Consider the following 14,738-nt stretch of genomic DNA (forward strand, 5'->3'; position numbering starts at 1 on the left):
AGTAGCATGATGTCATAAAGCAGCGTGCACAAGCCTGCTATCTGAGAGGCACTGGTTTAGCCCAGTGGGTAAGACACTCGGCTTCTGAACGTGCAGTCGTATAGGTTCGAAGCTCACTACCACCAACGTTCATCCTTTCGAATCTATTCTGTTTCGTGCATTAATTTCTTTATAGCGATTACCGAGGCGAAGTTAGAACGCATGCGAGACCTTGCGCGGGAAAGAACGCGCGCATAACGCAGGCTTCCGAGAGCGAGGATGACGTGGCGTCGCAGCTATGCCCTCTCCACTCATGCAACACCTGGCGCGGCAGCAGGCGTGCCCTTTTTCCCGCTATGCTCCGCCGAGGCGCGCACGTGACATGTCGTCGCAGCCAGTTGGAATTTAGCGGCCTTTTCGCTGCTACAGCGGTCGGCTTTTCCCTTCAATTGGCAATTTGATGATTTCGCATCAATAAAGAAACTGTAGAGTCAGTAGCTTTCGACTACTGTTCCAACAATTATTTCGTACAAATTCGTGGTATTCGTGGCAAGTAATTCAAATAAAATTAATGCAACATCAACTTTCCTGTGCACAGCGGGCCCTCGTGGTACCGTGTCTCCAAATGTGATCTCTTCGCTGGTGGTAGACTGCCGTTCAGCCGATTCCTCAGGACATTGCGAGGACTGTCTTTCTGATGTCACCTTACCGTCTACTCTACATTTCGTGGTCATTGAGGCCGGTTACAAGGGAGACTCAAATCAAAGCCGCTCGCAAAAAATGGTCAGTGTAGTTTTCAGACCCACGTGCAGGCTTTTCGGTGAATCGACATGTTTAACCTGCGTCGTGTTTTATTTCACTATATCTCTCAGTGTGTGTGCGCGATCTGCGTACCCATCTGAGTTCACTTACATATAAATATATCGCGCGCACTTACATTAAGCAGCATTGGCATCATTTAGAATCCGAGAACTCATTGTTCAGCTTTAGAAAGTCTGAACTGTTATAACGCGCTGCTCTGAAGAGTGTTCTGACACGGACGCTGGATCAAAATGTACAAGGTGCATTTTGATAGAACGACGGTGGTTTTGAAGAGCGAATTCATGGCCTCCTCCAAAGCGCATATAGAATTTGTTGTCGTAAACACGTCTTAGAAATTGCACGAAAATTTCCCCGGTGCACTGTTCATTAGGCCACTCAGGTCATTCTTTCAACTCATATACGTCGGGTTGCTCCCGCGTTGGCCGACTGGCCGGACCATTGTCATAAAACCGCAGACGCACGCGTCCTACGACCCCTACGGTTTCTGTCCAGTTCTCTGAAGGATTCCCATGCTCTACCTCCCTTTACAGCCTCCGCGCCCCGCTCTCTCTGTCTTTCTTTTTTCTCCTGCCGTCTCCTTCCTCCCCCGCTCTCTTACCCTTATCTTCCGACCCCGTCCTTCCCGCTACGATGCCTAGAAACGCCAAAATGACAGCGCTCACTTTCTTTTCAGTATCTTCCTTTACAGCCAGCCGCCACTGACAGCGACCGCACGTCCTCACCCAACGACCTCACACCGACCTATGACCTACGACCTAGATAGGTCCACATAGGTCCACATATCGAAACGTTGGCTACCCTTTCGGAAATAGTTTATCAAACACAACGAGAAATTGCTTTTAACGGAGGAAAAATTAACTGCATTCAGAAGAGCATCGGTACCCAAAACATCTTCGGAGTCGGTCCGATCTGCCCCTCGGTCGGGGCAGCCGTCCATTCGTTCGAGGTGGGGAGCATGAGTCATCCTCGCTTGCAGTCTTTCACAGGACTCCTCTTCGCTCCAGGGCTTGTTTCGCACCTTCTCCCGTCCCGAAGAAAGTCCCCGCCTCCTTTCTTTTCTGTCCTTGCTAAAACGTATACAAGCGTTTCCGCACAAACGCCGCACACGCGTGGTGAATTTCAACCCTTTAGTAAGGCTCTTGGATGGGCGCCAGCCACGCGCTATTCCTCGGCTGCCTTTAATTCGCTGCTCCTTTTTCCAGGTCGCCAAATAGCTACTCGTCAGCAAGTCATCTCTCTCTCTCTCTCTCTCTCCGCCGATTCCGGAGTCGGATCCATACGGCGCTGTTTTTCTATGAACGCGGCCGATCACGACGCGGCCGGTGAGCAGCGGCGGAAATCCGCTGCTACCTATTTCATTTTTACCTCCCCCGCCTATTCACCGTCTCTCCCAGCTCGGCGTGGCGAGACAAGTCTGTCAGCGTAGTAGGAACGCCCGCGACCTCAGAGCGCGCTCGCTCGCAGGTGTGTCGTGCCGCGTACAGAGTCGCGCTCTTGCCTGTGGAATCGGTCGCCCGCTGATTGAACTCGTGCGTGCATGTGCGTACGCTGCAACCTGGAAGACGACGGCAGTGCGGAATGTCCATACGTGCAACAGGTCAGTGCTGATTTAGGAAGCGGCGTTCGTTATAGGAGATCACGTGGTCGGCCGTGAGCGCGAACGAACCAGCGAGCGGAAGCTAGCTTTTTAGAGAGAGGTTATTAGTCCCACACCCGGTGCAATGAAAGTATACTAGCTTCAACCGATACGTAACATTATATCACCCTCGTGTGAGAAACGACCTGATCGAGTAAATCAGTAAATGAAGTGCGTTGTTGTTGTAACTATCCGGGTCGGGAAGCCGTCTAATAGTGGCGGCCGCTGTATCTATACGAGGTTGGAACAACAACAACAAAAGAATCACGGCAATAGGTCTGCCTTCTTGGCCCTTCTATAGGGTTAATCGGGACTTCAGCGCAAGCGAAATAACTCCCAGACGCATAAAAAGAAGCGCAGCATACTTCACTCTCAGGACCATATCGCGCACACCAGTGGAATATGTCTCTGAGGAGGTAATAGTTAATCGGAGGCAGGTTGCCTACCACTCACTCCTCTGCGTATACCGTACTTTTTTTCCTCCTTCTTTTCTTTCTTCTTTTTGTGTGTGTATGTCTGTGTTTGTGCGAAGGTGAATGTCAACGTTTTAAGTGACTGTGCTCGAAAAAGGTTCGCTTAATTAATGCATGTTTATCGTTATTAACGCGCAGACATTGACGCCGCATGAAGGCTGCTGGTATTTCGCATAACGAGCGATTCTTCCGCGTGTCTGTGCAGACGAGCCACGCGCCACCGTGAAACCCTGACAGCGGCGTAATTCTTTCCGCATTACGTCATCCCGACACAAACTTCCGGTCAGGTGTGCTTGCTTTCTCTCCAGCTCGTTGATAGAAACTAACGAAAGGAGAAGACGGTCAAAGAAATCGAGCGCTTCGCTTTCTCTATCCCATCCGTGCTTTTCTCGTTGTCCTTTCTTTTTTCCTCCCTGGCTCTTGTTGAGCGGGAAGACCGAAACGAGGGATAAGGGTGGGAGGGTGGATGGGGGGGGGGGGGGTAAGTTCAACGGGTACAGGCCGCCGACTCCAAATTTGAAAGATACCAACAACAGATCACACGTAGAACAACGGCAAGCGGAAGCTATCAGGCACACGTCGATGTAATTCGAGGGGGGGGGGGGGGGCGCCATGCGCCGCATCTTCATGCAGATGTATCACGCACGGTCCGCCGCGAGCAACGGCCAGTATCAAAGCAAACAAAAACAGCAGCAGCAGCAGATCAAGCGCGAAGTCGGACGACGCCTCCCTTCGCAGCGCGTAATGGACGTGGTCCGTACGCATGACGTCACATCCGCCGCTCACCTGGCGGCAGGTAGCCTTTTATTGTTGCTGTTGCTACCGCTCTCGCTCTTTCGTCAAAACCGGCTTTTTGCCGCGTCGGCGACTGCGCGCGCTCGTTGGTGGGCCGGCTTGTGCACGTCCGTCCGTCCAACGCGCTGACCGGCGTCAAAAGAAGAGCGGCGCAACTTCACGAGCTGTGAGGGGGCGTTATTCTGCACTGTGCGCGTGTGCGGCGTCGAATCATGTAAACGTGGCTGCGATCGTTCCGCGATCCTGTCAGGGCGCTGCTGTTACAGCGGAGGACGCGGCCAGGTTCGTCGGCAAGCTTTTCGATTGCGTGGAAGAAGGCTGGAAGGCGTCCGGCGACCGGTGACCAACTGCCACCAGCGCCAACGACGGTCGCACTCGGTGACTCGGTTTCGCGCGGGCATGAAAGTGCTCTTCAAGAAGCTCGGATCGCTGCTCGGCACCAGTGAGTGTCACTTCTTTTGCTTTTCCTACAGCGAAAACACTCCGGCTTGCTTGTGTTACCGTTGCCAAAGACGCGAGACAAGCAACTCGCGGACGAAATCGACTGGTAGGTGCTGCTTCTGCACTGCGCTACGCGCGCAGAAGCCGTTGGCAGTGGCATTATGCAAAAACGGTTCCTTCCGATGGAAATTAATGATTCGTCGTGCCGAAAGTTCAGCGGGTGAAAACCGACGCGCGCACGACAGCTGTTTGGCGACCCGCGGTTTTAGCGCAGGGAGCCGGCATCTGCGGCTTTCGCGTGCGCGCCTCGCGAAACCGCACCGGGGAGGCGTGTCTCAGCCCCGTTTTCGCTTCCACGGAGCTCGCCCGTTTATCGCGTTCGACTCATGCAACCCGTATCTCTGTTGCTGTCGCGTCGACAGCGTTCACGGAATTCCTTATCGACCTTGCAGTTTTGCTTCTTAGCTGCGCCAGAAACAATCCTGCGGCGTTGCTGCCGCCTGTATGTTTTTTTTTCCCTTTCGAGGTCACCCGATCGCCCTCGATATAACGGTACCTGCTGGCCGATGGGCGCGCACGTAACCGTGTTTGGTTCCCGTGGCGACATTTGAAACCGCCACGCGGCCGCGTCGAAGTGAGCGCCAGCAGTGTGCGGTGCTGTTATGCTGCCCGCGTCCTGTTAAGTATAGTCGAAAGTCTGACGCAGTCTCGTTTGATCAGGTAAAAAGCATATGTCGAGCAGAAAGTTGAGTCACTGCTCAATTCAAAACGAACGTCTTGAGGTTTCGACTTCGTTGCTACAGGATCCTTGTTCGCAGTGACACGGGTATCGCGACGAGCTTCCTTGAAGGTGGCTAGTCAAGAGAAAATGCCTACGTTGATCCAGGCTTACATCAAGCTCACCATCGGCTAAGAGCGAACCTCAAAAAACCCGCAAGGATTTTCGAGTTGATTATTTAAATAATGATTGTATCACACAAATATAACCGAAGTCTGAACTGTACACTAGAAACCGAAACATTGAGGTTTCCGCGGCGTCCAACCCACTCTGATTCTTTGCAACTTTGGCAATCAATTACGGGCTTCAGAATTTCACTACACGTTTTTTTTGGGGCTCTAATAAATTTTTTAAACACGGTGTTATTTGTTTCTGCAGTTTCAATTGAATGTGTCTTGTCCTCTCTCTGCTTCACGCGCCATAAGACGTGAGAAACCAGATGAACACGAGCGATCGCGGCTGAGCTCTTAACAGCTGATCCTGCAAAAAAAAAAAAAAAGAACACAATTCTTCACTGTCTTCACTGCTAAAGAAAGACGTTAACGAAGTTGTGCTTAGTCGTTTGCCGACTGAGAGCAAAGTTCTATTTCAATCTTGTTATGTGTGTGTAAGCAGACACGTATGGTCATTGGTTTGCGAACACTGCAAATGCCTGTAGCAGATGCTCCTGCAACGTTCCGACATAATCTGGCTGCCGAGTCATCTCCGATCGCACAGTCTTTAAAAAGAGAGAGGGAGAGGAATGAAAGGAAGCCGGGCCTGGCTTATGCAGAAAACTCCTGCCTAGCTGCAATTCCGCACTCTGCACTGGCCGTAGTGCCTCCATTTCGACACGGATGGCTAAGCAGACCGAGGTCGACTATAACGTTATTGTTAGTTCGAGCGCTAGTCCACTTTTCCTTAAAGCGAGTCCACTGAGAGGATTGAGCAAAACGTGATACGTTCAGCTCTTATCTGCTTAAGTGTGTTGGTGCTAGCGCCTGCGGCAAACCCCAGAACTTACAACGCATGAAGTCAACAAGCCGAAACATCTCCTTCAAGTTTCGCGCTTGTACGTCGCACTTGGGCACCTACTCCCAGGCGCCACAGCGGCAACATATAAGCAAAAACCGCGCATAGCCGTGAAATTGTATCAGCGCATATTGATTGGTTTATTGTGGTATCAGAAATATTGGCAGTAAATGTGTGTCGCCGGCCTCTCCAGAACGTGAAACCGTATGAGTGAAATGTCGAGAGGACGCGAAACTCGGGGGCAATTTGTTTTCGGGCCTTGCCCACCGAAAAGTAGAGTTGTGCTGAAAAGCTGTTTTTCGTATTGCGCTTCTATACGAAACCCGGACGCACGATTTTAGAATAGAGGCGTCCACAGTTTAGTCTATAGAGCGCGCGGCCAGCGCGATACGACCCTTGGAAAACTTAAGAAGGACGGTAGCTGCTTCGGTGGATGAAAGTATACTTGCCTCAATACAACGGCGTCCATATCCAGGCGGTTCTCTGCGCGAGAGCATTTCTCCTATACCGCACCAGAATTCTTGAGAGTTTGCTATTATTTTTCGCTGCGCCGCATCACTCTGATGGCGCTACACATGAGTAAGGACGCCTGTGTATAGTACTGCAAAAAATTTTTCCGAAGCACGCAATAGTCGCAGATGTGTCGGGTTAGGCTGCCCGCACTTAACGAGGCTACTGGCGACAAGTTCACATTCGGATCTGGCCTCGACTGTTTTTCAAAGGCAGCGGCTCGTGGACAAGTTTGAGGACGATGTTGCTCAGCTGAAGTGAGAATGCGCGGAACCAGTTGCATAATTATATACCTTTGACGGTTCGTATTGCATCCTGTCACTGCGCAAACTGAAACATGTGGGACGAAAGAAAAAACGAAACTATAGCCAAGATTTGCCCTCTGCGCCCACTCGCCTATCCGCACCAGATTTTGAACCTCTTAAGAACTGCGACATGTCCAACCATCTTTTAAAAATATATGTACACTTGAGAATTTCGAGATAGCTTCCGACCACTTCCTCTCTGCGTCGTCTCTTCTAAAATAAACTAGGATAACGGCGAACGTCCGTCGAAATCACCACCCCCTCCCCCCAAAAAGAAAGAAAAAACGAAGTGAGCAACTTCTAACACCTTCCTTTTAATCCGATTTATTTATTTTTCGTTTATACTTCTTTAACTCTAGTAAATAAAGCGTATACGCAATAACACAGAACTGGCGACCACCCATAAGCTTTTTCCATATAAAGAAGTTCTTGCACCACTGGAGCGAATAAGCTGAGATATTGCTATATAGCCTCGGGGAGCATCGAAAGAAATGGCGCAGAACGAAAAAAAGAGAGCACGAAACGAGGCTAGGAAACTGCGAAGTGAAAGGCTCTTTTCGAGGCGTTGCTATACGGAAGACGCCTTCCCGTCCGCGAGCCTGCAGCTCCAGACGTCGTCTACGACAGGGTGCCAGCGTGTGCCGGACGCGCGTAACTTTCGGCCACCAATTGTGTGGGTGGGAGCCGGATAAGAGAAGAGCGCGCCAGGCGCAAAGCAGCGATCGAGCGCCTTGGCGGCCATGCATGTGTGGGATGCGACCCCGCATGTGTGGGGGCTCCCTCGGGGGCGAATACACCTGCGCTGCCTCACGAGTGTCTTATCTGTTTATTTCCTTTTCTTTTATGTGGTCTGTCTGTCCTGTGCTGTACTTCGACTGTACAACTTTAGGGACAAACGTACAACAACCTTCGAAAGAGTGGCTTAGAAGATTGAGAAATAGATGTTTAATGGGAACTGGATGTGTTTCACTTGCAGTACGCTACTTCAGTTGAGTTGGGGTTATGCACGAGACGACCAATTCATACATACCACGCACGTGCACCACATACGCCAGCACGCACTAACTAACTAGAGCATCACGTCGGAGGCCAGTGTCCAGGAGGAAAGACTACAGCTTCGCTTACACGAACGCGGCGCGGACGGGCCGAGCCAGAAATGGAGCTGACCAGTCCCAATTCCGACGGCGTTGACGTGAATCTTACCAAGCGGGTCGGACGGATGGGTCAGCGCACCTCTTGCAGACTGGTTGACAGAACTCGCCTCGATGCACCTTTGGCTTGGCAAGCTAACGTTTACTAGAACCCTGAAGACCGAATTTCGGTCCAACAAGTCGACTCGACCCGAATTTCTTGGGTTCATGTAAACGTAGCTTAAGAGCGCCTTTGTGGCGCGCGGTGCATTATACCGGCGCTGCTGCAACATTCAAGTACATACGTGGGGACGCTCTGGGACACTTCCGCTCATATCTAAAGCATCTTTCACAGTATAGGTCGTGAAGGCGATGAACATGTGCATATGCGTAAGGCATGGTTCATGTCATCGCACGCACTACGCAGTGTTAGTTCGCGTTAAGGGGGGATTGTGGGGCAAAATCGACTAAAAATATTTTATTTCAACGCCAGAGGTAAATGTTTCCTTTGTCTATACGCTGTTTCGCAGTAATCTCGATTAGGATTGAGTTACCGCAGGCGAATCAGCTAATCGAGAACTCGCGCTTCACTTTAACGTCGCTCTAGAGCGGAAGTTACGTTCTCGTTGCGGCCAATCGGAAGCGCTGCCGTGCGAACGCACGTATACAACCGCGAGTTTCTCCGCGAAAGAGCGCCTTCTGCTTTGTTCCATGCCCAGTCTTTAGCACAGGAACATTTCTCGCACATAGCTATTACTCCAATGCCAGCTTATTGCGAAACGTAATGGTAGAGTTGTGGGGGCGTCGTTGGAAAGGGAAGTCATTTGTCGTAAGTGTACATCTGTCTCAGTGCGCCCACTGAGAAGGACAAGGTCGTCTCGAACTTTGCATCGTGCCGCCGCTACGCCTGGCTTCATTCGAAGTTGTTAGCGCGTGTCCTTGCATGGAAAAGACTCCGCAGGCGTAGTTTCCAGGCGTGTCTTGGTGTTCGTTAACGTATATGCACCTACGGCATTCAGAGCGACCGTGTATACATGCACGCAGTTTGAGAAGCAGCGCACATATATAGTTTATAAAGCAAGATAAAAGAAAATTGTTGATATAAACGAAAGAAAAGCACCGGCCAACTTTCAGGAAGAGATGTACTTTGCCACTTGTCTGTTTCGCAAGGTCAGCGGTGAGAACTGACCTGGCGGTCGTTTATTGCGAGCACTCGAGGTTGGTGATAGCAACTGCTACTGCACACAAGTAGTAACGCCATGGCAACTGGTGATAACTAACTCGCTTATCTACTTGGTGCCTTGATAAGAAGATAGTGGAACATTCGGCCTGACTCCTTGTTTTGTTTGAAAGGAACATCTTTCAACAAATTGTGAAGCCTATTCAAGCGCTTCCTCTTTTGCGGCGGCTTCTGCAATGACAACTTCAATCCTCTTTCGTTTGTTGCATTAGGTAAACGGTCTCTGGTAAACAAAAAAGTAAGAGGGCGAGATGAGTCGCGCGATAAATGTTCTTATGGAAAGAGAGAGAGAGAGAAATAGAGTGCGAATAAACATGGTTATTCCATAAATGAAGGTCTCGAAAGGCGTCCTCATTCAAGACAGCTCGCGCAGTTACATATAACTTTGTTCAATTTGGACTACGGTGCACAACTTTATGGCGTGCTGGTCAAGTTACAATTTTTTCTGTGCGAATAAAGGATCGAGACTTCGCGAAGAATGTTGATTGCCTGCGTAATTTTCATAGGTATAACTTGCTGCTTCATTGGCTGATGTAGAATTGACGGGTGTTAACGTACCAAAACATACTGCAGGGCTAAAAGGTGCCGCAGTGGAGGGCTAACAGCGGATTAATTTTGAACGCCTAAGCTTCCCTTATTTTCGCCTGAATCCAAATACACTATTGCTTTTGCATTCCGCTCTCATCGATCGAAACGTGGCAGGCGCAGTCAGAAATGAAACTTGCCATCCACTAAGAGGTCAGGACTGGGGCCCCATAGCTCCATTGGAACTAATAAAATGTATTTTTTTCTCGTTCTCGGAATCAGATTGTCATATCAACTGCTCAGCCAACCCAGTTATGCTGTTAATGATGAACTAAGGAAAATCGTGGACGTTAACATGAAACTTAAAGGGGAAAAAGTTACAGAAGCACAGGCTGAAAGGAAATGTTTCATAAAAAAGTGTTTGTCTTTTTCGTGTCTAGTTAAAGCGCGCTGTTTGTTTGTTTGTTTGTTTGTTTGTTTGTTCTGAATGCCACTTGCTAACTAGCTCGATAACAAACTTCCTTGAATAGTTCTGCAGCGCGTCTGAACGTCACCAAAAAGTTGTCTCAGCAACCTAATCTACTAATATGGGCCTATCGCCGGAATCACCCGTCCTAGTCACGACTATGTGATGTGGCTTAAATCCCCATATTTTCAGGAGAGTATCCTCCGGACGTTGCTGACCGAAAGTTAAAATTCGGCCTACCTTTTAAAATTGAATTTTTATATAGCGCTGCTCAGTGACTTAGGGTAGTGCATTGCGGTGAAGTTTGATGGATGGCTGAAGAGTCAGTTGTCCTACATTCATGGGCATGCGCAGACTGACGCGCGGGTTAAGAGTTGCAAGACTGTATGCTTATACGAAAGGTTACAATAGAAAAAAAAACTACGAGTACCCATACTAAACATTGCTATGTACCATCTTTTCTGAACGAAATTGGGAGAATACGCCCGTGTATTAAACGTTATTTGAGTAAAGGTTACAATTTTACTTCTCGTTTATAGGTACACAAATGTGCCCCTTTATTAGAGGTTGCTTGAGTAAAAGTTACTATATAATTTCTGTATATGTCTGAGAATATGCCCCTTAATTAACGTTACAGTGCTAAGAGTGTTGCAAAAAAGAAAAACAATGTAAGTTCCGTTGCTCGGTGGGACCTATCCTGTAAACGCTGAAGATTTGTTTCGCTTCTCATGTTGGGTGACCCTTTTACAATCAGCATGAGTCATGCACTGGGCGTGATCAGACATGCAGAAACATGCAAAGATTGTCTCCCGATGCTTCTACCGTCCTGCCGCTTCACCAGCACTTCGCCCGCTTTTCTCGCGGCCCTGTTAGCACCCGGACAAAGGTTTAACTCGGCGCTGGATGGGTAACGGCTCAAGGCGGCCTGTTCCTCCCAAACCGGCGGGTCGCGCTTGACCCTTGCCTCTTTAAGTGCTTACGACCCCATAGTTCCAAGAATGACTTCCTTGAAAGGAAGCGCAACGCTTGCAGCCACCGGGTGTCATTGCGCGGCTTTCTGTGGCCCCTATTCACACGCGCTACCGAAGACGCTGCCGAGTCGAGCACTCCCCTGCTGCAGTCTTAAGTGAGCCCTTGTAGAGGTGTAAACCAGACAGCTCGTACATCCATGCATGTTGTCCCGAGAACATTCATTTCCTTCGGCCGTAGTGGAAGTGTCGTATTATGCTCTGTGGGCAAAGGACGCGCGCTGGAACCACCCACCCCCCTTGTCCTGCGTTGGCCGTTCGCGCCCGAGGGGCAGTTTTAACGAGTGCGGAAAGAACGCTACAAGTGCAAGCCGGTCGTCGCACCTTTGTGGCAATTTCAATTGTCGTCGGGAGTCGCTTGTTCCTGGTTTCGTTGTGGCGAACTGGTGTTTATGAGGCATGAAATGCTGCGCTCGTCCCGGCAGTTCGTATCGCTACCACCAAAGGTGAACTGTGTTCCTTCTTCCAGCTGGGTCATCCCACACAGTTTCCTGCGCTAGCCGCGAACGAAACGCACACCCAGTATAGAATCCGCTGGTGGGCGAGTTCGTTGAACATCATTGCCAACAGAATTTTACCGCTAAAGAAAAAAAAATTCAAAAGAAGCACACTGATAGACGAACACACGAAGCAACCAAACGAACAAACATGCGCGGCGAGGACAAGTGATCTCTCTTTTTGGACCGTCAATTAAAGCTATTAGTAATTAAAAAGAAGATGGCTATGGTATCTACACAAATGCAGCTTGCGCAGGTGGTTTATGCACTTCGGCGGACAAGATTTTCGTGAACAAGTTTAATCTGCAAGTACATAATTAACAAATTTTATTAACTTTGTAGATGCCCGCCGTGGTGACGTAGTGGCTTTGGTGTCGCGTCGCTCAGCACGAGGACGCGGGATCAAATCACGGCCGCCGCGGCCGAAATTCGATTGGGGACGAAATGCAAGAACACCCGTGCACCGTGCATCTGGTGCACGTTAAAGAACCCACTGCGATCAAAATTAATCCGGTGTCCTCCACTACGGCGTGCCTCATAATCATATCGTGGTTTTGACAAGTAAAACCGCAGAATTTAATTTCCTAATGAAATTCTACAGATTTAGCAAAAATGGTACTTGTTTACATAAAACAAAAATTGGAAGACAATCGTATGCCAAGACAACAGCACATTTTATTTGACACTTCTAAGCATTCGTTTTTCATTCATCATCCCTTCTTTCTTTCTTTTTGTTGTCCAGTGTGCATGCAAATGTGGCATTCAGAGGCGGGAGTGTCGATACAAAGACGAACCTCACACGTGACGCATACGATTGCGGTCGAAAAGGTGAAGCCGAAGCCAGGCTTGCTTCTTTGCCAGCCGAGAGCACGACTAGAATCAGCTTCGCCCGGCTTCGACAGACGTGCTGTACGGTATCAGCTATATGTCATATGATGGTGGCTGGCGAGGAATTTATATTTGAGTTAGGACTCATATTAGCGTATTGAGCGTCAAACTTGATGAATCAAACGTCTCAGAAGTGTCAAGTTTTTCTAATATAAAGACATGCCATAATCGCGAAATTCAAAAGGTTGGAAATTTTTTAATTATGTACTCCGCCGATTGGTATTTGGTCGCGAAAATTTTGTCCACCAAAGCTCACAAAACCAGCTGTGCAAACAGCAGTTGCTTAGATAAGTCTTTTTATTAATTCTATCCTGCAGGGCCCTGTACAGGACGTATACTTCAGCAGAAACTGTTGTTGGGCGAGCTGATTAAGCGTGGCTGTGAAAAGAATGCATGGGGAAATAATCTGTCAATTTTTTTGTTTTTTGTCTTGAATGTGCACGTTTTTTTTTTTTTTAATCGCGCTCAGATGCACTGAAATTGAATTCAGATGAAATTGTGAATTCGTTCAACATCGTTCACTTGAGTGTTAGCATTTGGTTTCAATCTCTCCATTCCCTTTACACATCACCTCCATCTTCAGACTGTATGTGAAACATACGTTTGCAGAGAGAAAGCCTGCTTTTCAAGCAAAGCACTTTTCATTAAAAAAATTGAACGAATATAATGCACTAATCGCTCTTGTAATATACATTTCGAATAAAGTAAATATACCTTTCGAAATATACCTTTCGAATAAAAAGAATAAGCATTGCAGTCTACGAGTGTCGAAAACTACTTACAGTTTAGATAAAGAGAGATAGATAAAAAAAAAAAAAAGGGAGAGCTAACGGGTTAAAACGAGAGAAGTTTCTGTATCTGAACTTCCCATCGTTCGCGCACCTGGAACACACCCCAACGATGCTCATCGTTCACGAGTCGAACGTGCCTCTCTCCCGACCGAGCGCGTCGAAGCTCGCGCCATCTGCGCATCTGTACAGCCAATACACGACGCCCATAAAGGTGCATTTCTGTGTCTCCTCATTGCCGCCCCCACGTGCCTACCGCGTTTCTTGATCTCGTTCTTCGGCCGCCAGGATATATCGTAAGGAGATACACCAACATAGGCGGGCCACCGTCTCACCCCACCCCTTTTTATTCGTTCGCTCCCCCCCCCCCCCTTCCCGGACTGCTTTCTTCCACTACTATCTTTTCCTTGTGTTTTTCCTGCGGGCTATGCAGCAGCGTGCCAGCGTGTGTGTCTGCGGTCCCGTGCGTGCGTGCAGATGCTTGCTGCGTGCGCACGTCGTTGCTGCCTCACCGAGTGCGACGTCTCCGTCTTTGCGCCCTCCCCCCCCCCCCCCTCCCCTCCTCCTTATGGGCACGTTTCGATGGCCAGTGATGCATCGCATCGCTGTCGGCCCGCCGGCATCGGCTGGCTCGTCCCCGCGAAACTAACGCCGGCACGTTTCAAATACCGAGCTGCAAGTTTCCCAACCACGAACGACGATGAATTCAGCTCGGCCGAGTCCTATATATAGGCTATATATGTGCTGCGTATGCCGTCTTATTTTGCGCAGCGCCGAAGATGCGTTTTCAGCGTTTGCGGCGTTATAATCTTTTTTATTAGGTATATGCATAGCTCCGGCTGGTACTGCAACGCCCGTCAATCCGAAACTATTCGGTGTTTCTTTCGCTTTCTATATCCTGACATGTCCCATTAAATGCGTGCCCACAGATTGCGCTGCTACGTCTTGCAGAATCTGCAGGGCTGCGGGAGATGTATGAAAGAAAAAGTGAGACGGACATTCAATTTTTGGGCATTTAGGATGGCGAGAGTTTTGGGTTTTAGGAATGTATAAACGGAGAAAGGGGGTGGAAGGGGGGGGGGGGTATAGCGTCTGAAAAGACGGGGAATGCATATCTCGGTACGACGTGAGCCCTTCTGGTTGGGTTTAGTAAAGTTCGTATATATTTGCGGGCCTGCTGCGGCACCGCACATCTTGCGTTTGCTCTGCGCTTTGCATGATTCGCGGCGAGCGCTGGTATAGATTTGTGCGCCTGAGCTTTCATGCACGGCTGTTGGTTGTAAAAGTTGACTCTTTCTTTCCTCCTTTATTTCCTTCTTCTTTTCTTTTTCTTTTTTCTCTTTCTTTGAAACGTATCTTATTTCTCCTGCTTTACTGATCGGTGCGGTTATACCGGTTGGCATTTTCATTTTGTATTGTCGTTCGG

The 14,738-nt window shown here is 49.0% G+C and overlaps 1 protein-coding gene across 3 annotated transcripts in view; it reads left to right on the top strand.

The window, feature by feature from the left end:
• LOC126541509 (guanine nucleotide exchange factor DBS-like) overlaps positions 1-14,738 on the top strand; it is a 331,349-nt gene that overhangs the window by 179,931 nt on the left and 136,680 nt on the right. Inside the window, exon 1 of one of the 3 annotated variants that reach the window (XM_050188296.3) lies at positions 2,242-2,398. The exons of 1 other annotated variant lie outside the window; for it this stretch is intronic. In XM_050188296.3, the coding sequence (XP_050044253.1) occupies positions 2,380-2,398 (19 nt within the window). In that variant the 5' untranslated portion in view covers positions 2,242-2,379. Of the gene's footprint in view, positions 1-2,241; positions 2,399-3,741; positions 4,148-14,738 lie in introns of those variants that run through there. One more of the 3 variants, XM_050188295.3, reaches the window with a different exon arrangement.

The sequence above is a fragment of the Dermacentor andersoni genome, chromosome 2 (assembly GCF_023375885.2).
Source record: "Dermacentor andersoni chromosome 2, qqDerAnde1_hic_scaffold, whole genome shotgun sequence".
Lineage (NCBI taxonomy): Eukaryota > Metazoa > Arthropoda > Arachnida > Ixodida > Ixodidae > Dermacentor > Dermacentor andersoni.